The sequence below is a fragment of the Tachypleus tridentatus genome, chromosome 6, assembly GCF_004210375.1.
Source record: "Tachypleus tridentatus isolate NWPU-2018 chromosome 6, ASM421037v1, whole genome shotgun sequence".
Taxonomy (NCBI): Eukaryota; Metazoa; Arthropoda; class Merostomata; order Xiphosura; family Limulidae; genus Tachypleus; species Tachypleus tridentatus.
The window spans coordinates 164563754-164591325 of NC_134830.1; the positions used below are offsets into that span (position 1 = coordinate 164563754).

Here is a 27572-nt window from a genome sequence, read left to right on the forward strand (position 1 = left end):
GTGGAAAATAATTGTTTAATTTTAGTTATGTTATTATACGTAAGTCCTCTTAAAGACTATGCAAACACTTCGAGCAAACTGGCTTTTTTCAGGCTATAAACAAACCTGTATATGCGTATGTATTTTTCTCACATTGGATTTCATTGTAAAATGTATCTCCAAATCTCGTGCTTTGTCGTTTTAAATGATATATCTTGTAAGATGGTTAATGGTACATTGTATAAAGCGCACACATGTTTTGCAAACGAAAACTGCACGAGTTTAGTTTTTAACGCGAAGTGGAATTTATTTCATTTGTTTGTGTGTGTAAAATATGTTAACGTCTTCAACGATTAATATTGTATGATACAAAGTTAAACGTTTATTTAAAAACCGACCAAGGGTCGAAGAAAAAAAATACACTCTGAGCGTTACGACGTCGTTAGAGTCGTCCTCTGAGGCCGGGGCATGGCCAGGTGGGTTAAGGCGTTCGACTCGTAATCTGAGGGTCGCGGGTTCGAATCCCCATCGCACCAAACATGCTCGCCCTTTCAGCCGTGGGGGCGTTGTAATGTGACGGTCAATATTCGTTGGTAAAAGAGTAGCCCAAGAGTTGGCGGTGGGTGGTGATGACTAGCTGCCTTCCCTCTAGTCTTACACTGCTAAATTAGGGACGGCTAGCGCAGATAGCCCTCGTGTAGCTTTGCACGATATTCAAAACAAACAAGACTCGTCCTCAACGTTTATCTTTGAGTGTTTTAATATACTTTAAATATTTATACAAGTTTCCACAAATTTTATTTTAAAGTGTTTGAAATTTGACGAGTCTTCGAGCTTTTGAGTGACATGATCAAATCAATTTTGTATTTAGAGACAGTCCCCTGAGCAGGTGTAACATTACATGGTATTCTTTTGATTTTTATGCGCTGCTGGTATATTACATTTATCTTCCACTGGTTTCGTGGTCTATAGTTCATTTTTAAAATACAAGTTAGACAGTTTTTCACCCGTGTCCATAGAGCCTCAAGACTCATGAGGCTTGAGGCTGTGAGCATACAATCTTATGGATTCTCTTTTTTGTAAGGGTTAACACATCTCTATAAACCAGCAATTTTGTAACCAGGATAATACTGATGTTATAACAAAATGTTTGTCTTATATAATGAAAAGAGTTAAACAAAAAATACCGTAACTCAATTAACCCCATGATCCTATTTAATTTGTTTTGTTTTCGGCCCCCCAGTAGCTCAGCGGCATGTCTGCGGACTTACAACGCTAAAATCCGGGTTTCGATACCCGTGGTGGGCATAGCACAGATAGCCCATTTTGTAGCTTTGTGCTTAATTCAAAACAACAACAACGATTGTTTTGTTTTTAATTTCGCGCAAAACTATACGAGGGCTATCTGCGCTAGCCGTCCCTAATTTAGCAGTGTAAGACTAGAGGGAAGGCAGTTAGTCATCACCACCCACCGCCAACTTTTTGGCTACTCTTTCACCAACGAATAGTGGGATTGACCGTCACATTACACATCCCTACAGCTGAAAGGGCGAGCATGTTTGGTGCGACGGGGATTCTAATCCGCGACCTTCGAATTACGAGTCGAACGCCTAAACCCACCTGGCCATGCCGGGCCACCTTATTTAGTAGATACACGTGTGTATTTAATCATATTCCATGTCTTGAAAACTTAACAAGTTATGAATTGCATACGAAGTTTCAATCTTACTGAAAATTACAGTCATTAACAAAAATTATTATTCACTTATATATCTTATTCTCGCGTTTCCCAAGATGTAGCCTCCTCACCCCCAGGGAGCGCAAATTATCACTTGGAGGGGACGAGCGATTAGCATAAAATTAATAGTATAACAATGCAAGATTAATAAAGGTTTGGTTCATTTACATAGTTTAAAATAATAAGTAATTTAAACTACAAACATATAGCATTTTAATGTGGCACGTGTGTTACATTGCATCACTCTCGCGCTCTTTAGAAAACAAACAAAAAGTGTCTCCTAGGAAACCATATTTATTAGAAAGAGGACGTGGACAACAAACGGTTGGGAAACTGTTCGTTATCATATCATCTACAAAAACGATTCTATTTATATCTAGACACTCAATCAAATATAATTAAAAGAAACATAAAATATGAGTATTATAATAATAAAAAGTATAATTATTTTAAACAATCTGATATTGTTGTTTCGGTTATTCTTAATAACAAAGAACGCACAATAAAATTATGACAATTTCATTATTTTTTTTTAGATCCAACAAGTTAAAAACCTCATTAACTCGTCAACTACCAGAATTTACCAAACCGTAAATTATAACTTATAAATCTCTTATAGTAACACATAAATCTCCTATAGAAACACATAAATCTCCCGTAGTAACCTATAAATTTCTCGTAGTAGCCTATAAGTGTCCTGTTGTAAGCTATAAATATCCTATGGTAACCTATGAATCTCCTGTAGTAACCTATAAATCTCCTATGGTAACTTATGAATCTCCTGTAGTAAGTCTCTTATAGTAACCTATAAATCTACTACAGTAACTATAAATCTCGTATAGTATCCTATAATATTCATGCTAATACGACAACTAACAACCAATGAACTAACTTATATATTTTTTCTGTTAAAGTCTTTGACCTGCGGACTGTAAGTTCATTGGTTGTTATCCTTTTCTTTCTGGTGGGGTCCTTCTTCAATCAAACAATATATTGCGTCCCCCTCTACCCCGGCCTGGCATGGCCAAGCGTGTTAAGGCGTGCGACTCATAATCTGAGGGTCGCGGGTTCGCATCCCCGTCGCGCCAAACGTGCTCGCCCTTTCAGCCGTGGGGGCGTATAATGTGACGTTCAATCCCACTATTCGTTGGTAAAAGAGTAGCCCAAGAGTTGGCGGTGGGTGGTGATGACTAGCTGCCTTCCCTCTAGTCTTACACTGCTAAATTCGGGACGGCTAGCACAGATAGCCCTCGAGTAGCTTTGTGCGAAATTCAAAAACAAAGAAACCCCTCTACCCCTGCATCTACCCGCGGAAACCGTTCCTAGAGGATGCGCCGTCAATACATGTATAATTAGTCGAATGAAATAAACGAACAAACATTATTTTAATTTCATCTAACAAAACGATGTACACATTTTTATGTACAACAAAAAAAATATGCCTTTATTATCGCGCACCACCTTTAGAATCTTCACAAGCCCACGGGGTTTGCGCATCACAGGTTGGGAATCACGGCCCTAGAGCCAGTCTGTAGTTAACCAATCAGTCTTATGTGTTAGTAGTAGTACCTTCTCAGGTTGAGACTTTTTTCACGAAAGTTTCCGGATCGAATGCATGCGTGCACAGATAGTGTCTGCTATGATACACGTGCTTCAGTGCGCGTCAAAACGTTTCTCATTCACTGACGTCATTTTAGCTGGTGTTGCACCAGAAGATACAGTTTGTTACAGTACCACGTGACGGTGATACAGTTCTTTTTCCAAGAATGACTCGAACTGTTTCGTTTTGTTGTTGTATATTATTCATCACGGCTGAACGTTTCACCACTTCTTCTTGCTTGTGAAACGCAATTCATCAGTAATGGAGTGTTCAATTTTTCCGAGGGATTAGCTGTTAAATTGTCTCCCTGGAAAATTAAAAACAAATTATAGCTAATGCAAATAATCTGGAATGTCTTTTAAAATGTCTTAGAATTCAACAAAACAATCTTATTAAATATCAATAATCCGATGAAGTTCTAATATATCTCATGACGGCTGGTATGGGTATTAACATTTTACTAACAAAGCAGAGAACGACGTTTCGACTTTCTTAGATCATCTTCAGGTTAGAAACGTCGTCATCAAGAACTACCTCACCACTGAAGATCTGATGCTTTCTATAGTATGAATAATATTGAAGAAAGTACTCTTAAAACAAACTCCGGTATCGACCAAACCTAATGGTTATAAGTGCTGGGTTGCTTACAGGAGGTTCTAAGTTCTAGTGTTATAACTAAGACAATCAAAACTTCTATTCAGGTAAGAATAGCCGTAACAGGCGAAGGTTTTACTGGTTGGCCTCCCTCCTTTTGATCAGCAGTTCTAAATTAGGGATGAAACCTTATGGTGACGAACAGTGTTTGCTGTTTAAACTGAAAACATCAAACACCAAAATAGTTCTTCCACCGAACAAAAACCATCTAGAGGGTTTAATTAATTGACTGATTATTTGGAAATAAGCACAAAGCTATACAATGGACTGTCTGTGCTCTTCCCACTACTGGTATCCGGTTTTTAGCAGTGCGAGTCCGCAGACATACCAATGTACCACTAGGAGGCTATCTAGAGGGGTCACTTTCGGGCACCAATCCTCATCAGTATAACACAGTAGATGACAATAGGATACTACCGATAAAACTAAACATTTTCTTATATTGGAATAAATGACACGTTGAACGTTTTTAAAAACTAATCTTTATAATGAAACTTACCTTAAGAATTTGTAGTTTTTGAAACTTATTCCAATTTGAAACTTATAATTCAAAATCTAGTAATACTGAACTATGGATTTTTGAGACAATACATTCCAACGAGACCGATTTCCTTTGCAAATCATTCTTTCAATACACTGTGTGTTACATTCACAGTCAACCCAATGAGTTTTGGTATTCGACGAAAGGTCTCGTCACCTGTGACGCACGAGACGTACGAATGATACGCTGCTGTGTTTCTTCTTATTGAAAACCGTAGTATCGGACCAGTATATAAAACTGCTTTAGTATATTACCAGTGTTGTTGTAACGTCGTAAAAACTACCGATCAGTAGACAACGATTCACCAGCATAAAACATTACGTAGCGTAATAACTAACACACAGCAACATTGCACTCCCAAGTCACATCATTTGGTACAACAACGATAACCTCTGTCATTTACTGGCATTCTTTTCCAATGTTCTTCCCTCATTACACAGACTCGAGCACAATAAACCTGAACAACAATGACTTTATTAGCTCATTTTTCCTTAATGTATGTTTCTCTCGAGTCTTCAGCCCTTCTAAGATATTCAACTTTCTGTTGCTGTCAATAAAAGATTTGCAGAGAGAGTGTTCTAAAAACAATCTCTCATCTAGTCACTCGCTTTAAATACACGTGATACTGTTAATCTGGACTTTAGAAAACTATTTTAAAAGCATTATTAAAACAGTAAAATGATACACAGAAGCTTTTGTTGGCAGCTTAACATCTTTAAAAACTAAATGGACTTTTATCTCTTTCTGAACATGCACGCATGCAGATGGCCGGATACACTAATGAAGACGATTGCTTATGAACGTGTTGAAAAAATTTCCGGGTCTCCCTGTATACCTGAAGATAGTTTCTTATGTTGAAGATAATTACTTATCGGTGTGTTTGATTGGAGAGAATTTGTTGAGGTTTTAAACCGTAAAAGTAAAACCTTTAAAAAGTTCGATCACTTTAATATCAAGTCCTAGACGAGCTTTTGTATATCAACAAGTTAACTTTCATATCATGAAGTGACCTCAACAGTTCAAAACAACTTAGATCACTTTCGACATCTTAAAACAATTAAATGTAAGTAGGGTTACGTGTGACATCTTTAAGTGGTCATTGGTTGGCATGTTCATGATAAGTTTGGCCATGCTTAATAGTTTGATGTCACCAATGGTAGGTAGGTTCATCACAAGTTTGGCCATGTTTGCTAGCTTGAAGTAACCAATGGTGAGTACGTTCATAATAAGTTTGACCATATTTGATAGCTTAAAGTTGATAGGTGGGTTTATAACAAGTTAGACCACATTCAACATCTTGAAATGACCGATGGTAAAAAAGTTCATATTTTTGACTTCTTGAGGCAGCTAATGGTAGTATTGTTCAGAACAAGTGAGGCCACATTTAACATGTGGTCAAAACCTCGTAGGTTCATGTATACGTTGAATATCAGTGGATAAAGGAAGAACTGTCACGATGTTTCAAATTACATTTATTCTAACTTATCTTCAATGAACACATTTTGTTCAAGAGAACTGCACACACATAATAAACAAAGTTTTGATCAACCAAGGTTTGTTTGTATATTCTTAAGCAGAAAGCTACACAAGCGTTGTAAACCAGCAGGAAGTGAGAGCTGGTTAATGAAAGAACTCTTATACTGTTACAATTTATTGAAACATTATAATCAGAATACACGATACTGGATACTGCACGTTTTTACTAACAGTAGCCAACTGTAAGTTGTGTAAGATATTGGAAAACACAGAGAAATTCTGGTAATTTTATAACAAAAATCTTGTTTCCTTATTACGAAAATAAAAGAAATGTTTTTAACGTGCAATGTCCTAAATAATCTCTCTGGATAGAATATTTATAAAAGCCTTGTTTATAGGCAGCATTAGTTATTTTAATAAGAATACCACAAAGACATTTAGATTTATAATATTTGCACATTATTACATAATATATACTCCAGCCGTTAACAGAAACAGAGAGGGCAACTAGCTGGTCAACAGCGCCCATCGTCAACTCCCGCCCGATCGAACAGTATAATCACTCATGTCCCCCAGTGGCACAGCGGTATGTCTGCGGCTTACAATGCCAGTAACCTGGTTTCGATACTCATAACGGACAGATCACAGCTAGCCCATTGTGTAGCCTCGTGCTTAACTTTAACCAAACCGTCACTCATATGGCGTATCCAGGTCCCCAAAGTGCGGGGTTCGTTTTTACATCAAATGGTACGCAAGCTATTGACCCTTGAACTCACAGCTCATGTACGCTAACCAGTTAGCCATGCCTGGTTCAGATTGTCCACAAACCAGATATTTCGGCTTTACTTCATGATACTTTATTCAAAGTAAATACGCCAAGTAAAGGATGGATTTGTGTTGGACGTTGTTGTGGTCACATTTTGCTCCTTATGTGATTTATTTGAGTTCCTAAGTGTAATAACACTATTCCCTGGTTACACTATATATGAGATCACTCTTCCCTGGTTACACTATATATGAGATCACTATTCCCTGGTTACACTATATATGAGATCACTATTCCCTGGTTACACTATATATGAGATCACTATATTTTAAATATTATTTTTCCATCCATTTCATTTATCACAAATTCTGATATTAACTACACTTAAAAAAACAACTGATTCTTACCCTCGAAGTGAGGTTCTCAGTTCTTTCTTTGCAGAGACTGCTACTTAGAAAATGATAAACAAGTTGGGCATCAATTTCTTCTGGATCAACAGAAACACCAGGGGTCGTAAAGCTGTTCATAGCACATACGCTTAAGACTGCTAGAAACAGAAGAGCCATTATCCCTAAACTGAAGAGAATATATAAATTAATATACATATATTTTATATGAGGTAAATAGGATCTATAAATAATCTAAACATAAATATCCTTTCGAACGTATAGATCTGACCCACTATAGCTTATATGTAATCAAACTTTATGTTTCATGTTTTCACTTAAAACAATCGGTTTTTGTAAATCCACTGCTACAAACACAATACGAGAAGAACAAAGACTCTGTGAACTATATGTATAGCATATATATGTATAGTATATATATATAAAATATATATATATGCATAGGTGACAATTATGAAAATTCACTGCTACAAACATAACGTGAGGCATGGCCAGGTGGTTAAGGCACTCGACTCCTACTCTGAGGGTTGCGGGTTCGAATCCCCGTCACACCAAACATGCTCGCCATTTCAGCCGTGGAGGCGTTATAATGTGGCGGTTAATCCCACTATTCGTTGGTAAAAGAGTAGCCCAAGAGTTGGCGGTGGGTGGTGATGACGAGCTGCCTTCCCTCTAGTCTTACACTGCAAAATTAGGGACGGCTAGCGCAGATAGCCCTCGTGTAGCTTTGCGCGAAATTCAAAAAAGCAAACAAACATTCGAAATGGATTAACAGTATAGGTAGGTAATGGTTAATCCTCGAACATGTGTGTTCCACTTAGAAATATAACGACAAACAAAGACATCTTAGAAAGAGTAAGATAATTCCCAACAACATGGTGGCAGTTTTTCTCTTCATTCTGTATTATGATATTAGACATAGTCGTTGATAAAAGAACTTGTAAATAGTTAGCGAGATATGTTTAAAAGTGTGCGATGAGAACACACTAGAAATGTGGAGAAATTCAGACGTTTCTGGTGATAACAAAAATAAGTAAGAGGACATTTAGGCCTATATGAAAATTATGTTTAATCATTGAACTACGTGTGGAGACATTTAAACAATACGTTTACCTTGCTCACCATTAATACTAAAAGCTGTAGTTTCAATATTTAAATAACCTCTTATATTTGGTTTTGTTGTTTTGGAAAAACACGAAAACCACAATGGAAAATTCATTCACTAATCTTAGAGACCCCCAACAACAAGTGACACAGCAGCATGTCTGCGGATTTACACCGCTAGGAACCGCGTTTCGATACCCGTGGTGAGCAGAGTACAAGTGGTCCTTTGTGTACCTTTGTGTTTTATTAGAAACAAACAACTAATGTTAGTTTATTCAGAATTACGTCATTTATGAGGTGCCCTTGCCACAGAAAAAGGCACCTAAACACATGCGTTCGCACACACATACACACAAAATGAGGAAGGTAAAATCAATATTTTGACTCCGGATCACGGATCCCCTGAAGCTCTTCCAAGGAAGCCCTCAGTTAAGAACCCTCGCTCTAGACACTGTGTTTTACCATCTAAAATGCGATACAACATGCGTAAACCATCAACAGTCGAGAAGATCATTAAGGAAAGCGACCTCTACATAAACTTACGATTCACCCCCACTTTTTCTTCTTCTGTATATTCCTGTGACTGCATTGGATGAGTCATCATGAAATGTCGAACAAATTTATTCGAATGTGGGCTTACTCAAAAACAGACAAATTTCTCCTATTAACATTTAATATATCATTAAACGATTAAATTTTCTGAATTAAAAGATTGTAACACACAGGTAACATTTCAACAAAACAGGATACATTTCACGAGTGAAACAGTTATTATTTAAATGCATTCTTAAACTAATCATCATCCACGTCGAATTAACAAGTAAACTACTAATCAAAAGAGACATCTTACAAGTAAACAACTAATGAAAGGAGAAATCTCACAAGTAAACTACTAATGAAAGGAGAGATCTTACAAGTAAGCTACTAATGAAAGGAGAGATATCACAAGTAAACTACTAATGAAAGGAGATATATTACAAGTAAACTACTAATGAAAGGAGATATATTACAAGTAAACTACTAATGAAAGGAGAGATCTTACAAGTAAACTACTAATGAAAGGAGAGATCTCACAAGTAAACTACTAATGAAAGGAGAGATCTTACAAGTAAACTACTAATGAAAGGAGAGATCTTACAAGTAAACTACTAATGAAAGGAGAGATCTTACAAGTAAACTACTAATGAAAGGAGAGATCTTACAAGTAAACTACTAATGAAAGGAGAGATCTTACAAGTAAACTACTAATGAAAGGAGATATATTACAAGTAAACTACTAATGAAAGGAGATATATTACAAGTAAACTACTAATGAAAGGAGATATATTACAAGTAAACTACTAATGAAAGGAGAGATCTTACAAGTAAACTATTAATGAAAGGAGAGATCTTACAAGTAAACTACTAATGAAAGGAGAGATCTTACAAGTAAACTATTCGTTAATGTTTCCTAAACTGTTTATGACAACGCGTTTTAAAATTATTCACAAACAAAAGTTGTTAAAAGGTTATACAGATGAGAACAAAAATAAGTGACAAAAACACGCATAAGCTGTTTTGAACGCGCTTTTTAAAATGTCGCTTCCTAGATTTTAATTTCTCGGCTGGCCAATTCTTTAAAAGAGACGAATGGTATGACAAATGGTGCTTGGAAAATCACAGCGATGTAAAGAGAAACTGGAACAAGTTGATACCTATACTGTTTCTGGTCGGAACGAAAATAAAAGAAAAATAGTCACGATTCCAGTTTTATTGGGACGTCTAGCAACCTTAATATGAGCAGATTTTACAGTTAAACTTTTCATCATTCGAATATATATTAAAATGTAATCGTCATTTGGACAGATATTTTTTACAAACAGATCAACTATCTTCTAAGTATATTTCACAATTAAACTTCCATCATCGAGTAGATTTTTAAGTCTATTTGCTAACGTTTATTGAAATTAGGCATACGCTACAACTAGAAACGAACCATAAATTATGTACTTACAATATATACATTAGTAAAACCATGATGTGGTCAGGAATTCAAGTGTATTTTTCAGAAAATGTTAAGTTAAACTCAATTAAATCACTGAACAAATCTCACTCACTGTCTTGAATCTTTTAAGTATAACCAGTCCTAACGAGAACCGGTATTACCTGTTAATGTTCCACAGCTGTGCTTCTCTCTCATTGGCCAGGGTTGGCTTCACAAAGTTTTTTCATGTTGCTGTTCCTAATTTTATACGTTCCGCTTCCTTTGGTAACAAGGACACCAAAGTTCGGAACGTGTGGACTCTGTTTCTCTGTCTCTTTTAGCACAGAAACCTGCATTTTCCGGAAAATATTATATTTATAAGTAAAAATATATGTATATCTCAGTGTGGTTTGGCAAATAGCCAAAACCTTCGATGAATTTGTTTGTTTTTATTTGTTTTTGAATTTCGTGCAAAGCTACTCGTGGGCTATCTGCGCTAGCCTTCCTTAATTTAGCAGTGTAAGACTAGAGGGAAGGCAGCTAGTCATCACCACCCACTGCCAACCCTTGGGCTACTCTTTTACCAACGAATAGTGGGATCGACCGCACATTATAACGCACCCACGGCTGAAAGGGCGAGCATGTTTGGTGCGACCGGGATTCGAACCTGCGACCCTCGGATTACGAGTCGAACGCCTTAACACGCTTGACCATGCCGGGCCCGCCGTCGGTGAAAACCCGATTTATTCATTCACTTTTCTCTGGCCCGGCATGGCCAGGTAGTTAAGGCACTCGACTCGTAATCTGAGGGTCGCGAGTTCGAATTACCATCACACCAAACATGCTAGCCATTTGAGCGGTGGAGGCGTTATAATGTGACGGTTAGCCCAATTATTCGTTGGTAAAAGAGTAGCCCAAGAGTTGGCGATGGGTGGTGATGACTAGCTGCCTTCCCTCTAGTCTTACACTGCTAAATTAGGGACGGCTAGCGCAGATAGCCCTCGAGTAGCTTTGCGCGAAATTCAAAACAAACAATATTTCTCTGTATGTTGTCATATTCTGGCTGTCTTTGAGTTTTACAAAAGTACCTGAAATACCACACTGAGAACCTTTTATTAAAATACACGAAATGATTTTTTTTTTACCCGAATAAAATTACATTATCAATCACTTTAAAATATTCAAGCACTTTAAAGTATTCGCTAGAATTATCGTTAATAAAAGATTATTTATATAATAATCAGTGAACAAAGAACCCCCCCCCCCCGGTTATGTAATGATTTATAGCAGCACACTTTCTTTCGTACCTCAGTGGCTCAGCGGTATGTCTGCGGACTTACAACGCTAAAAATCGGGTTTCGATACCGGTGGTGGGCAGAGCAGAGACAGTCCATTCAACAACAACACTTTCTTTTCTTTTTTGTTTTGTTTGTTTAATAAAATAAAAGTCAAATTCATTTATCTGTGTGTGTATTTTTTTCTTATAGCAAAGCCACATCTGGCTATCTGCTGTGTCCACCTAGAAGAAATCGAACCCCTAATTTTAGCGATGTGAATCCGAAGACTTACTATTGACCTAGCGGAGGACAAATTTATTTATATCTATTTTTTACCCTGACACCCAAATATATTTTTGGCAACCGTGTCAGGCCGAAATATTGACTTAACGGAGGACAAATTTAGTTATATCTATTTTTACCTTGACACCCAAACATATTTTGCAGTAACCGCCAGGGTGTGGCAACCGTGTCAGGCCGAAATATTACATTCACTAACACTTCGCTTTATTGGTCCCTCAATGAGTTAGCGACAAATTTACGGACTCATGACGCTAAAAGTCGAGGTTCGATTCCCCATAGTGGATACAGTAAATAGTTCAATGTGGCTTTGCTCTAAAACAAAAAAACAAACAAACAGTAATTCTATTATTCGTTAGTAAATAACAGTGGTGGGTGGCGTTGACTACTTATCTTTTCTTCAGTCTGTCACTTCTAAATTAGGGACACTTGGCACAGATAGCCCTTGAGTAGTCTAATGCAAAAGTCAACGAATGAACACAGAAGTTAAACTACACAACGCTTGTTAATAGTCTAAACAGTTCATAGGTAGATGTTACAACTAAAATAGCCCTTTATGGGTAAGGTGTACAAAAACCTAGGTTCTAAGTACATCAGTGGGTTCGTTTTACATGTTAAATATACATCAGTAAGTATGTTTTGCAAGTAAACAATACACCAATGGGTAAGGTTTACATTTGAAATGTACTTTAGTGAGCATGTTTTACATGTCAGCTACACTTTAGTGGGTGTGTTTTACTAATATATAGCTTACATGTAAAATATGCCCACTGAAGTGCAGTTTACATGTAAACTGTACATCAGTGGGTAAGGTTTACCTGTAAACTATACATCATGTAGGGATATTTTACATGTAATGTATACATTAGTGGGTATGTTTTACATGTAAACTGCACTTTAGTGGGTATGTTTTACATGTAAACTACACATCAGTGGATAAGTTACGATTTAGTACATTTTACAACTAAACTAGTTATCATTTGGTTGCTTTTACAAGAAAACTGATCCCCAATGAGACCTGCACATCCATACATCATGATAACTACTCCGGCACATTCTGTAAAAAGACGACTTATGAACTAACAACAGTAATAGACTAAAACCAGTTCTATTTTTGAAGAGTGATGTACTACGAAACGATGAAGCTCTCTGTTCTTGCGCTTGTATTCCAACAGACTTTTTAAGACGCGTACCCTGTTGTAGACCTCACAGTTTGTTAGGCAGTTCTGTTGCAATGACTTTTGATGATTCGTTTGTTTGTTTGTTTTTTGAAATTCCCGCAAAGCTACACGAGGGCTATCTGCGCTAGCCGTCCCTAATTTAGCAGTATAAGACTAGAAGGAAGGCAGCTAGTCACGACCACCAACCGCCAACTTTTGGTATACTCTTTTACCAACGAATAGTGTGATTGACCGTTACTTTATGTCGCCCCTACGGCTGAAAGGGTGAACATGTTTGGTGTGACGGGAATTCGAACCCGCGACCCTCAGATTACGAGTCGACTGACTTAATTACTTGGCCATGGCGGGCCACGATAGTTTAGGCAGAGAATATAGTACTGGCCTAGGATCTTCCATTTACCATACGTTCCTGTAGACTAAACAGTTGGAAAGCACTTCATCAGGCCTCAACACGGGGTCCTTCCTAGTTTATTCTCTAGCAAGTGCGGCCAACAGAAAATTCAACGTCAGTATAGATTATGTACAAATACAAATGTATTTAGTTTTAAAGGAAAAAAAGGATACATCGATGCTCACAGTTGTAATATTGGTTAAAAACAACAGACAGAAGCCATCGTCAGTGTAATCTATTTGTACATTACAAATTATTTACGATAAATTAGAATAAAAAAATATTTATTGTATCAAAATGTTTACATAAAGCCACACAAAGGGGCTATCTGTGCATAATTAATTAATTTTGTTTGTTTATATTTGAATTTCGTGCAAACCTACACGAGGGCTACCTGCGCTAATCCTCCCTAACTTATCAGTGGAAGGCAGTTCGTCATCATCACCCACCGCCAACTCTTGGGCCACTCTTTAAACAACGAATAGGGGGTTGACCGTCATATTATAACACTCCCACAACTGAACGGGCGAGCATGTTTCATGTGACTAGGATTCGAACTCGCAACCCTCAGGTTACGAGTTGAGCATCTTAACGACTTGACCATGCCGGGCCTCAATGATTCGTTGATTCGTCATCTGATAAGCTCACTCAGAAATCCATGCAATGTTTCAGTCAGTTCCTTAAGCTGATGTTCGAAAATGAACACTGCATTGAAGGAAACAAGACGATGAACTAACTGTAGCATTTAATCTTTTTTTGTTTCCACAGATTCAATGGCTATTAATGTTTTGCTATGAATCAATGCTAGGATCATTGGCACTTTCATTGAAGACACTTTTTTATTTTCACTGACGAACCTTTTGTTCTCAAGAAAAATATCCTGAGATTTTCATTTCTTGTGCACCAATAATCAAGCCATACATTTGAAACTTGGCAGCGTTTTATAAAGCGAGATATTATGCCCCCCCCTCTGACCCTTGAGAGTGTTGCAATGGGGACAAACACGTTTAGACTTCTTCCTGTTGTGTGTCACACGGTACTTCCCATCTGTTGGTAAACATGCTCTGGCAATACTACCCAAGAAAGAGTTGAAATACAAAGGTAGATGTTTATGTTTAGAATTAGGCCAGAGGGTGTACACTGCCTTGACGCAACAACTATCTACATCGTTCAAGGCGAGTTTCAAAGAATGCACATTGGACGTTACAAAATGGCCTTTTAATGTTTACTTCTTCTGATATATTTGGCTTCGTAAACATACAAAAGGCAACACATTTTCTGAGAGGCATCCTCGATCAAATCAGTGCAAATAACATCTCCTAGCAACAAAATCCGAGTGAATACTTATTGTTACAGTCAGTCGCAGATCCCTTGGTTGGCTTAGATTTGACAAAACGTATGATGCATTTTCAGGTCAAAAAAGTGCTTGCCACTTTCACTACAACACTCAAACGTGATTCTGTCCTTTGTTGGACGTAAATGAATCAATCTTTTTTTGGTATCAACTTCTAGACACTGCTTAAGGATTTCCCAGTAATTATTCCAAGAAGTTCTTTCTCGACAAGATCCAAACTTGCCCAGATATTCAATTTCCGTACGCAGACAGTTTCTCGAGACAACTTTTGGAAAAAAAAATTAAGGTACCTGGATTTTCATCAAAGTAATTCTCCTAGTATGTCAGTTATCCATCTGTTGTTTAATCACAGGCATGTCAGTTATCCATCTGTTGTTCAATCACAAGCAGGTTTTGCGTACCGGTGGTTTGATTTATTTTTCAGCTGAAGTCCTTCCTCTTTCATTCCACTGTTGAACTGCTTTCAGGCGGATGGCTACTGACATTTTTGGTCCACCTTAGAGTGGTAACGATTTGTTCCATTCCGTTATCCAACTCCACAGTTCGGAAATAGCTGTGTCGAAAGGTTTGTAGTAAACACAAACCAAACTCGTCTTGATTCTTCTTTGGTTACAAGTAAGCCAGGCTTGACCAGGTGGTTAGGGGATCTCTACTCATAATCTCAAAATAGCGGGTTCGATTCCCCGTCACACCAAATATGCTCGCCCTTTCAGCCGTGGGAGCGTTATAATGTGACGGTCAATCTCACTATTCGTTGGTAAAAGAGTAGCCCACAAGTTGGCGGTGGATGGTGATGCATGGTTGCCTTCCCTCTAGTCTTACATTACTAATATAGGGACGGCTAGCGCAGATATCCCTCGTGTAGCTTGCGCGAAACTTCAAAAAGCAAGCAAAAACAGTTGCAAGTCGTTGTACATGACAACGTATGATTTTTTTTTCCCCGTTTTGTCTTTGGGGAGTCGAGTTCAAACAGATTCTAGAGACTTCTAAAACTATACTAATAAACCCATTTGGACCTGCAACGACTAAACATTTGGTCTTATCTTTAGCCACTTGTCTAGATCGCCCAACTAAAATACACAGGTATCTTCGATTTATGTCTGTTTTCCTCTGTAGAATTTTCTTTGATTTTGAGAGAGTGGTTATTAATTTTCTAAGAAAACTCAACAGGAAACTGTAGCAGTCTCTTTTATTAGAAAAGTCGCGATTTAGCCATATGATAGTACGCTAAATTTCGTAGCTGTCGAACGGGTTTGAACCCGTGCGAAAACAAAAGAAAAGATTCTGCCTAATTTAAGTTGTGGGTGCATTATAAGAGTAACAGCTAATCTCTTAATGTGGATGATAAGTACCGCTAACTGGCTGCTATCTCTCTGGCCAATAATTTAAAGTGAAGAACAGTAGCAGACAGACTTATCACGTTTGTCCTGATAAATTAATAATAATTCTTAAAAATTGAACTGATAATGTATTGAGTTAGTATTTTGAATTTCGCGCAAAGCTACACGAGGGCTATCTGTGCTAATCGTCCCTAATTTGGTAATGTAGGACTAGAGGAAAAACAAATAGTCATCACCACCCATCGCCAGCTCTTGGGCTACTCTTTTACCAACGAATAGTAGGATTGGCCGTAACTTTATTACGACCCACGGCTGAAAAGGCAAACATGTTTAGTGTGACGGGAAATCGAACCCGCGACCCTCAGATTACGAGTCGAACGCCTTAACCCACCTGGCCATGCCGGGCCCTTTCATTAAAAGCAGGTAAAACGTATAAATTTTAAATCAAAAATAACTTTCAGGGCCCTAATGTGAACTTTGGACTACTCTGGCCGAAATGGTTACGCCTTTGTTGCACATTCCTTTGCTTCGTTCGGTCAAACAGTTTCTTTTATTTCTAGTTAAACATAAAGCTGCACAATGGGCTATCTGTGCTCTGTCCACCACGGATATCGAAACTAGGATTCTAACGTTGTGAGTCCGCAGACGTATTTACCGCTATGTTACTGGTAATATATTAAGTTTTATTATACGGTTCACAGAGTTATGTAATCATATATTTTTTTCTTCACTAGTTAGGCTTAAGAACATGGATTAACCTTAACAGACCGTAAGTCTCTACTGCTATGTAGGTCCTATTTCGTCAGATACCTTTACTACTGAGGTACATTTTATCCTTGTCACAGTATAGTTTGGACCTTGTTTCAACTATTTGTCTGTTAAGTGCGACGTTATTTGTTTTTGGACTTGTTTGAAAATATGTTTTAAAATATCATCAAAATAGAAGAAAATGTTGATTATTCTTTCTCTTTCTTGTAGGTCTTAAATTAACGTAACTGTATTGTCTCCATATAGGTATGTTATAATAAAAGCAGATAATATATATTTCATTTACACGTATTTTCTCTTACCCACTCAGTAGACTCAGCAGATAGTCCGATATGGTTTTGCTGTAAGAAAACACACATTTCCTCTCACCCAACATTAGATCAGCCTTCTCTAATGGTGTAACAGACATTTATTAACATAAATTTAAACAATATTTCAATAAATAATAATTTTATTTAATAATTTAAATGATATAAATTTTATAATTTTTACATTATAAAAATAAGTTAATTTCTTTTTTGTTATAATTTCAATTGTCTTCACAGCAACACTTCAAATTAATACAAAGAAATACTAGAATGCCACTTATGTACATGTATTATATTTTAAAAAATACGAAATAAAATTAATCATGGACAACCCAAACTACATATAAAATATAAAAGCGATGTATGCCTGTTAGCAGTGCAGTCTGGTTCTAGAGTTAATTTATTACTCACTTAGTGGTTTTGTGATGTTTTAAAGAAAGTTGTGGTTGCCAAATAGTTTCCTATGGTGTACTCCTTTTCTCTGCCTAGCTTGGAGACGAAGTTTTAAACTCTGTGAAGAACTGTTTCAAATGGAGTAAGAAAATTAGTCTTTAAAACCAAATAGATGTTATGAACAATTTATAAAAGGGCGTTCAACAAAATATTAACTCGGTAGATGGCAGCACCAGCAAAGTTATATTGTTGCTATTTAGTAGCATATCGTTGGTCTGGGAAGCTATCGATGCTTAAACGATGTAAAAGTTTCTCAAGGAACTTTAGGTGTTTTTTGTCTGGAAAAGTGTGGCTGATTAAACTTTCCGTTAAGCAGGGCCCTTTACCAGTTCACTTTTACCTAAAACATCGTGTGAACCAATTAAAGTGTTGAATCAATAACAAAGCACTTTGAAATGTTTAAAAATCAACTGCCTAAAACATCAAAGAAGGAACGTTTGAACATGGTATTTCATGCACATTAAAAAAATATATATAGTTTGGAAACATTTCCTTAAAATACCATTCTTAGAAAGACACTTGTACCACGGGTTGGCCTGATGTTTAGGGTGCTTAACTTGTGAATCCGAGTGTTGCTAGTTAGTTGTAAGTTTTTGTGAAAATGCGCTATAAGAGTGACTGTCAATGCCCACTCTTCGGCTAGACTAGGGTAGGCCAAAAGTTGGCGATAAATGCTGTGGGCTAGTTGTCTATCAGCTTAAAACTGTAGTTGTATAGCCCATTGTACAGCTTTGCACAAGAAAAGAATGCATATCTGGATTAGCTTCGTAACACTTGCGCTTTCAAAACTGGCACAAACACTTTAATTGCACATAATGCAATTACGTACGTATTATTTACGTTACACATCCTTTATACGTGCAAGTCGAGTTTTTAGTACTTAAACTATTCATCCTCACATGACGTAATTAAATATGGGTATAAGTTTTAATTTCTCGCTCTACAAAACTAATTATTACTAATCCTAGCATGGCCTCGCAAAACATTTGTTTTAAAATTAGTATCTTTAATGCAACAGTACTTCTGTAAATACAGGATTTCTAGAATAAAATAAAACAATTCTAATCGCTGACACGGAAATCATTAAGTCCACTAGTCTTAGGCCTAACGTTAGTTAAGCCTTTATTAAGTAGGCCAATATTCGATAAAGAGATAAATTAACACTATAATGTGTGTACGTTTTTACTTTAGTTTAAGTAACGATAAGTTTTACCATACTTAGTACTATAAATAAATAATCTAATAAATTTATTCTACGACCTGACGTAAGACCTTTTTCAATACGTTGATAAGCTTTGTATATGCTGTTATACAAAATGTCTACTATAGTATACTTATATCCGCTTCGCTTCTTCTGTGTGGGTATTTAGGTAGGTTAATTTTTGAATACCCAGGAGGGTCAGGTGCACGAGATCTCTTCCTCTATCCCTAATTTTGGTGTCGTCTACTCTTGGAGTGTATTATTGGGTAGAACTTTGGGGCAGAGTATTACCCAGTACTCATGCCCTTTAAAGGTCAATGTCCATGTATAGTCATGATTACCCCCTTTTTTATTTGAAGTTTTTTTTGTTTCCTTCACTTGTATATATATAATTTTTTCTCTTTTTTTTTCGTATATACGAAACTACTACTTTAAAAAAAACACAACTAGTTTTAAATGTATACTGTTTGGTGGCCAGCTTGTTTGATATTTCTTAAATATATATTTATAGGAGAGAGGTATTCAGGACTTCTACATCCGCGTTTTGTTTACACCTATTGAAATGAAATGCGCGCACATTTTTAGCACAGACCAAAACTGATTGTTATTATAATAGATAAACACTTTTAATAGTCACTCTCTGCAAACAATGGTGCTCTTTTTTATTTAAATGACTACTAAATATGAATAAACATGATTGTGTAAACCATTTCCACATCTCGCGACTTAAATTAATGTCTACGTTCCTAGTATTTTTATATTTGATAATTCAATACCATTAAGCAGCAGAAGATTTACGCAAATAGTGTATGTATTAATGCGTTTAATATTGGAACCATAAAAGGAAGAAATAATAATTTTCCTTTAAAAATAAGTTACATATTTTAATGTTTTTAAAAACTTTGAATTTAAATAAAACGCAGTGATAGAATATATGTTGTTTTTTAAGTTCATGTATACAAATTGGGTGGTAAAATTACTTTTATACTAAAAATTCAATGTGTGGATTAAAAACAATCCAAGTCGTTAGAACTTAACCTAAACTAAACCTAAATCACAACCAACTGAACACTGAATTTTTTTATCAGTGTTATCTTTAACCAGACCGGCTTTGGTGCTCATAGGTTGAACTCACTGATGTTTTACATAGCTTTTATGTGTATAAATAGGTTTGTTGTAATTTTTAAGTTTACAATTTTACATTATTTTTTTCTTTCCGAAAGAAAGATAGAGGGTATTTAGTTTTTCAGCCACGTATAGTATTTAGGTTTCCCTTACATATCAAGAAAGAACTACCATTAACTGATTGATGTTACGTTGCAGAAGAAACAAACCAGGAATCTGAGAGAGGGAAAAAAGCAATTGGTTAAAGTAATATCAATATTTCATAAGAAGGCAGTATTTCAGTTAGGCCTAAAGAGATTGGACATCTGATTCGTGTTAGGTAATATTCTTATCGAGTGCAAAAAAAATGACTTGTTAGAAATACGTGATGAGAAACGTGACAGTGAGAGAGGGTAAAGATATTTCAGAAAATCGACCATAATTTATCACATAGAGATAGAGAAAAAAAAAAAAAAAAGGAGGGAAAGCTTGGTATATTTTCAGATAATAATAAGGAATGGTTGAATTATTAAAGTTGATCAGTGGAAGTATCAGATGTTATATATTATTTACTCCAGAAACAAATTAATTGTTTCTATTACTTATCAGGTTACTGACTCTAAATGGCCTTCTTTATGACGTCACATGAACTCATTTGAGCAACCCATGAACTTGACCTTTGATATTTTGATCTTGGAATTTTTCCATACATAGAACACTGGTCATGTTTTGGAAATCTTCAGGAAACTCGCTTGTTTGACGTTTAGATATATTTACTTTTCTGTATCTTGGATACATGTACAGTAAACTTAAAGACGGATCTCGCGTGTACGGATTCTTATGTTTGCAGCGTTAGTTACGTGGTAATAAAACTACAAAATAAAACCTAAATATCTAAAATCAGTTATTTTTAAAGAATGATATCTAAGTTATATTTAAGTCTGGTATCTAAGGTATAAAACTATTTAATTATTTATTCATCATTATGCAGGTTTCAAATCAATGGGAGAAGTAAACTAAAAAACTTCTAGGCTCAAATCTCTCTCTTTTATATTCTTCCATAATATGAATACTAGTTAGTTCTTGCTTGTTGACAGATTCATGGAAATTGAAGATTTAGTTTGTTTTGAATTTCGCGCAAAGCTACACGAAGGATATCTGCGCTTGTTTGTTTTTTTAAGTTAAACATAAAGCTACACAATAGCTTATCTGTGCTCTATCCACCACAGGTATAGAAATCAGGTTTATAGCGTTATAAATCCAGAGACATACCGCTGTGCCACTGGGGAAGATATCTGCGATAGCTGTCCTTGATTAAGCAGTGTAAGACTAGAAGGCATCTAGTCATCACGCTTTAATCAAAAATAGTAGGATTGACCGTAACATTATAATGCCGTCACGACTGAAAGGGTGAGCATGTTTGGTGTGACGGGGTTTCGAACCCTAGACCTTCAAATTACGAGTCGAGCGCCCTAACCACCTGGCCTGGAAATTGGAGAACCATAGGAGATAAAAACAGAACATCAAAATCAGTTTAACACAAACACGCATACCCCTTATGTTTTAATTGAAATTACAATCAAAATATAAAAAATATGTTATTACTTTTAAATGGAATACTAGAAAGGTATAATAACAAAAATATTTCTTTTTTATATATTTTGTTTGTTTGTTTTGAATTTTGCGCAAAGCTACTCAAGGGCTGGGCTATCCATGCTAGCCGTCCCTAATTTAGCAGTGTAAGACAAGAAAAAAGGCAACTAGTCACCACCACCCACCGCCAACTCTTAGGCTACTCTTTTACCAACGAATAGTGGGATTGACCGTCACTTTATAACGACCCCACAGCTGAAAGAGCGAGCATGTTTAGAGCGACGAGGATTCGTACCCGCGACCCTCAGATTACGAGTCGAACGCCTTAACCCACCTGGCCATGCTATATATTAAGCTACAATATTACTTACTAGCTGGAGTATCCATCCTCTGGACGGAAGTTATGTAAAGTCATAATTAATGACTTAATGACTGCTTAGAAAACGAAAATTCGCTTCCCTTGTATGTAATTGTAAAAGATGTCAAAGCAGCGCAATATAAGATACAAAACTGAAAATTTGCGGTTTTCTCCGCATAAATCCAACAAACTTTCTTACGACCCGTCAAGAAGGGCGAAGTAAGAGAAAAAAAACAACTATAAAATGCAAAAACGCCCATTAAGTCTGTATGTATCCGTGCATGAACCTAATGAGTATGTGTTCTTATAGCAAAGCCACATCGGGCTATCTGCTGAGCCCACCGAGGGGAATCGAACCCCTGATTTTAGCGTTGTAACTCCGTAGACTTACCGCTGCACTAGCGGGGAGCGAACCTAATGAACATCCTAACCTATTTTTGTTGTAGATCCATCCACACCCTGCGAAGTAGTTACATGGACAGACAATAGGCCGTGATGCTATAATTATATCGATGACCATCGATTACTTTTATTTCTATTGTTCTTAAGCACCAAGTTATACAATTGGTTACCTATGCTGCGCCCACCACAGGTATCGAAACCCGATTTACGCAGTTTATCTGTTTAGCTAAAAAAAACATCTAAAGATAGTATATATAATATTGGTACTATAAAATAAAGGAATTTTAAGTTTTCTTAAAAATATAACTTGATAAAATTAGATATATATAAAACATGTAATACTAACGTCCCTATTCGAATCTGGAAGCCACACTTCCTTTCTAAAGCCCCGAGTCTTACATAAACAGGAAGAAACATCCATTAACACCTGAAATAAAAATGACGTAATTCCCCACATGTTTACATTTTATTTGTCAAATTCCTACTTTTATACTGAATGACACGTGGAAGATGACGTAATGAAGACATCCTACAAGTAGGCATGGCCAGGTGATTAAGGTGTTCGACTCGTTATCTGAAGGTCACGGGTTCGAATCTCCATCACACCAAACATGTTCGACCTTTTAGACGTGGAGACGTTATAATGTGACAATCAATTGTTGGTAAAAGAGTAGCCCAAGAGTTTGTGATGGGTGGTTTTGACCAGCTGTCTTCCCTCTGGTCTTACCCTGCTAAATTATAGACAGATAGCCCTCGTGTAGTTTTACGTGAAATTCAAAAAACAAACAAACAAGCACTATGTTTTAGTGCTGTACTAGCTTACCACCAAGTGTTTAGTTTGTTTTGAATTTTCGGCAAAGCTACACGAGGTCTATCTATGCAGTGTAAAACTAGAAGGAAGGCAGCTATTCATCATCACCCATCGACAACGAATAATGAGATTGACCGTAACATTTTAACGCCCCCACGACTAAGAGGGCAAACACCTTTGGTATGACGGGAACTCGAACCCGCGATCCTTAGATTTTGAGTCGAGAGCACTAACCACCTGGCCATACCGGGCCTGCCACCAGGGGAATTGATAAGCACGTTCATTTGTAAGATTTGAACACTGTAATTGAACAAACACACATCAGTTGTTCTAATAATTAGGTAACCATGATATAAGCAACTGATCTTATCCTCTTTAGAACACTTTGTTGTATTAATATACGTAGTATTCCACTGTTTTATAACGTGGAACACTTAGTTTACGATGCATTACATTTAATATTACTCAGTGTGTGTGATATTATATCAAAATTATACTGAGATTATTTAAACCACATCTTTCGTAGCTGGCCCACTATGGGCTTTCAGTAATAAGAATATGAGAGAGTGAGCTAGCACTCTTTACGTAATGATGTGATCAGCGTGCGTATTAGAGCAATTTAGAAATCATCTGGATTTTCTTTTCTACATGTCATGATACGTTAGATAATCACTCTATCTCTGGCATGAGAATAACAAAGATAGGCTAGATATGAAGAGCTACCTGGCATAATCACTCTATCTCTGGTATGTATGTCTCTTTTCTGCTATCCAGAGTGTCCCAAAGTCGATAACTTGAGAATAGGAAACAACTAAATTTCTTATTTACATTCTTAATTATATTTCTTCAACAGGCCTAGCCGCCACCTAGTTCTAGAAGTAACCATAAGTTTATCATCATTTGACAGAGCGAAACCATCTTCACAATCTTTGACTATCTATATTATTATTATTATTATTCTATGCAAACTCTATGAAACTTTAGAATACACTCTATAACCTAGTAACCCGCGTACACCATGTTAAAAAAAGCAAGTTAATAAACAAGCTATATAGGACTAGCATTTGAACTTGAAAGAAACTGTTGACTGGATAATGACAACAAAGCGGACTAAGATGTCTCGATTTTACACATCACTAGTTTCTTCACTCGCAAGACAAATAGATACTGAATAAATTAACACGTAATGCGAGCTAATGGTCATAAGTAACTATCCAAATATTCCTGCTCTATTTCAGTTGTAAGTTGAACATTCTTTTTAACACTCTCTGTAGCATGTACTGAAACGATAACCTAGCACAATGAAAAACTTAACAGTTATCGCTATTGTTGAGTGAGGTATTGTGGTTAACAATATATTTTCTTCTTCGAAGATCCGTACTTCTGTCACTATTGTTGGGTAATGGAAATGTTTAGCTTTGTATTTTTTTCAAAGTTATATAGCGCTGTCACTACTGTTTGGTTGGAAAAGTATTTATTAGCTTATTATGCATCGTAGAGAGAAATGAAAACCAAAACTAACCGAAGGAACGGCAGGATATGTATGATAGAGTTAAATTAATTCCTCATTTTGACTGAGTTGAAAACAGCTGTTAAACAGTGTGAAAACATAGTGGAAAGTTATCTTCACTCATTTACAAGTCAAGTGAAAGAATACTAAAACAACCGACAGCACCTCTCTCTTACTTATGTATTTGTTTTATTGCTAAGCACAAAGCTACATAACAGTTTGTTTGTGCTGTGTTCACTACAGGTATCGAAATCCGGGTTTCGGCGTTATAAGCCTTCAGTGGGTTCTTTTTTACTGTCGAAGGACCTCAACCGAAGAAATTTTGGACAAAGATTGATTATATAAGTATTCTCACGAGTGAGAGAGCTATCAGCAAAATATAACATATAGTAATAGCATCTTTCAAAGAGCGCGTGCACTAACTATCCCATGGTCATTCCACAAGTAAATACCGGGAGGAATTAGTCTCCAGATATTATTCTCAAACCTTCTAAACTGCCTACCTCAGTACAATATTAGACGAAGTTAAAGCAAATAGTTCCCACTGATATATTATATGATAAAGTTTAACAACATTCAAGCAGAAAACATAGAACAGATAAAAGCAGCCCTTTAACAATGGCATTTAAATTCTCAATGTATATATCCAAAAAAAGGAAGGGTTTAGATACCCATAACTCGAAACATGCTCGCCCTTTCAGCCGTGAGGGCGTTATAATGTGATGGTCAATCCCACTATTCGTTGGTAAAAGAGTAGTCCAAGAGTTGGCGGTGGCTGGTGATAACTAGCTACCTTCAGTTTAGTCTTACACTGCTAAATTAGGGACGGCTAGCGCAGATAGTCCTCGTGTAGCTATGCGCAAAATTCAGAAACCAAACCAACACTATCAAAAATCTTTCAATAGCACAGAGAGAAAGAAAGAATACCAACGTTCTATCACTTAACAGATTTGTCTGAATTCCCAGCTTTCATTATTATTTTTAAAACTATTTTCCCTTTATTCATTACTTTCGTTGTTAAAATACAGTTGTACTGTTTCTCCATTATCAGGGGAGACAGATACAAATATTTTAAACCTGAAACAAGCAATAACTAATGGAACCCAGAAAGATTAACTTGAATTGGTAGTAAGTTTTGGTACGCTTGTTTTGAATAAACTAGTAAAACATTTCGTGTGATAAGAGGGTCAATAATTCGAGGATTGGTTTGAATTTCACGTAAAGTTACATGAGAGCTATCTGCGCTAGCCATCCCTAATTTAGCAGTGTAAGACTAGAGGGAAGGCAGCTAGTCATCACCACCCACCGCCAACTCTTGGACTACTCTTTTGCCAACGAATAGTGGGATTGACCGTAACATTAAAATGCCTCCACTGCTAAAATGGCAAAACTGGTTGGTGTGACGGGGATTCGAACCCGCAACCCTCGGATTATGAGTCAAACGCCTTAACCACCTGGCCATGCCGGGCCCAATAATTCGACGATAAAGGAATTAGTTACATATTATCACAAAGTTTTATAGTATACAAATAACCTTATACAAACGGTTTACTTGTTGAATTTTGCACAAAATTTACCGGAGGGATTTCTGCCCTATCCACTCATAATTTAGAGTAGAAGGAATGCAGCTACTCAATTCTACCAGTCGCCAACTCTGAGGGTACTCTAACTGAATAATAGGATTGACCGTTACATTGTAAAGTGCTCCCAAGTCTCAAGAGGTGTGTATGTTTGGTGATTTGATCGAAAATTCGAGCGCCCTAAACAGTAAACAGTACATGCTAGTCACACTAAAACAAACTCACTGTCATGCTCACGTAGAAATGGCACACTGCCGTCAGTGAAATATTACGCGTAATTATAAACGAATTCGAAGTTTGTACGTATGTACGAGCATAATAAACGAAGTGCTCTGCTTAGTTTAAGAGCAACTTTTAAAATGTTTGGATATAGGCACTTCTTATACGAGTCCCACTATCTGATCTTTGTTGGTAAGAACATAATGAAATAAATATGACTCGTAAAAACGTTATACGTTCAATATTCATTTTTAATTTTCTAAAGCACAGCGATTAATAGCTGAAACAAAATCCTACTTATTAAATTATTTCAAGTACCATTATAATGCTACGCTGTCACGAAGATAATGACATACTTGACATCAATGTGAGCTAATCCTGTCACGTCAATACTTTCCGCCATCATGTGTGACGTAATGGATGTAATTCCTTTTTCTCACTCGACGTAGAGGTTGTTTACCTTTTCCTTACTATAACTTAACTCAGTTTCTTTACAGGAATTATTCAGAAAAAGGAATACTGACTGTTATTAAATGACGAAATACTTCACTTTTTATAAAGAATAGGCCTTTTTATTTAGAGGCCAACAGTTTTAAATACACTACTTCACCAAGAACTAAATGTTACCTACTGACCACCAACATCAAAGTTAGGAACTTATAAGTGGAGAATTCCCCCCAAGGGACTAGGACTCCCTCTAGGTTCTCCCTGGAGTGGAAATAAGAGTAGGGTTAGTAGCAGTCTTTGTAAGGGGGATAGAATATTTTGTAATTAGTTGAGATCTTAAGTAAAGTGTCGTAATGATACTGTGAACAAGGATGGAATGGTTAGACGTTAGAGAGATCAGAAGGAGGAAAGATCCGAGGGGTAATATTAACTGATCATCTCCACATGGTGGACCAATTTCAATGTTCGAGGTCTTTCCTCAGCTTTAGTGTTTCATTCTTGGAGTGTTGATTTTATTTGGTGGAGTTGGTCTTCTTCTGGGGTACATGATAAGATTCACACTCCAGGTCGTGGGTAGTAGTATCCTTCGTTGGTGATACCCCTAATTACAATAGTCACTCGGAAGGTCAGCGGAAAGTTTATGGATTTATACCGTTAAAATCACGGGTCAGATTTCCTTTGGTGAACACAGCAGATACCCTGATGTGGCTTTGCTCTAAAAATAAATATATAAACCCTTTCTACAAT

At 36.6% G+C, this 27572-nt stretch overlaps 1 protein-coding gene across 4 annotated transcripts; it reads right to left on the reverse strand.

Annotated features, from left to right (window-relative positions):
• Positions 1 to 3083: 3083 nt before the first annotated feature.
• On the reverse strand, positions 3084 to 26966 carry LOC143254347 (uncharacterized). 4 transcript variants are annotated; one of them, XM_076509397.1, is made up of 3 exons: positions 26735 to 26966; positions 7162 to 7330; positions 3084 to 3624 (listed from the first exon to the last, which is right to left on the reverse strand). In XM_076509397.1, the coding sequence occupies exons 1-3, from the start codon at positions 26782 to 26784 to the stop codon at positions 3517 to 3519; spliced, it is 327 nt and encodes a 108-aa protein (XP_076365512.1). In that variant the 5' UTR covers positions 26785 to 26966; the 3' UTR covers positions 3084 to 3516. The 4 variants fall into 4 exon arrangements, with proteins under 4 accessions (XP_076365512.1, XP_076365514.1, XP_076365513.1 ...); XM_076509399.1 differs by lacking the exon at positions 26735 to 26966 and adding an exon at positions 10411 to 10560; XM_076509398.1 differs by lacking the exon at positions 26735 to 26966 and adding an exon at positions 10259 to 10399.
• Positions 26967 to 27572: the final 606 nt, after the last annotated feature.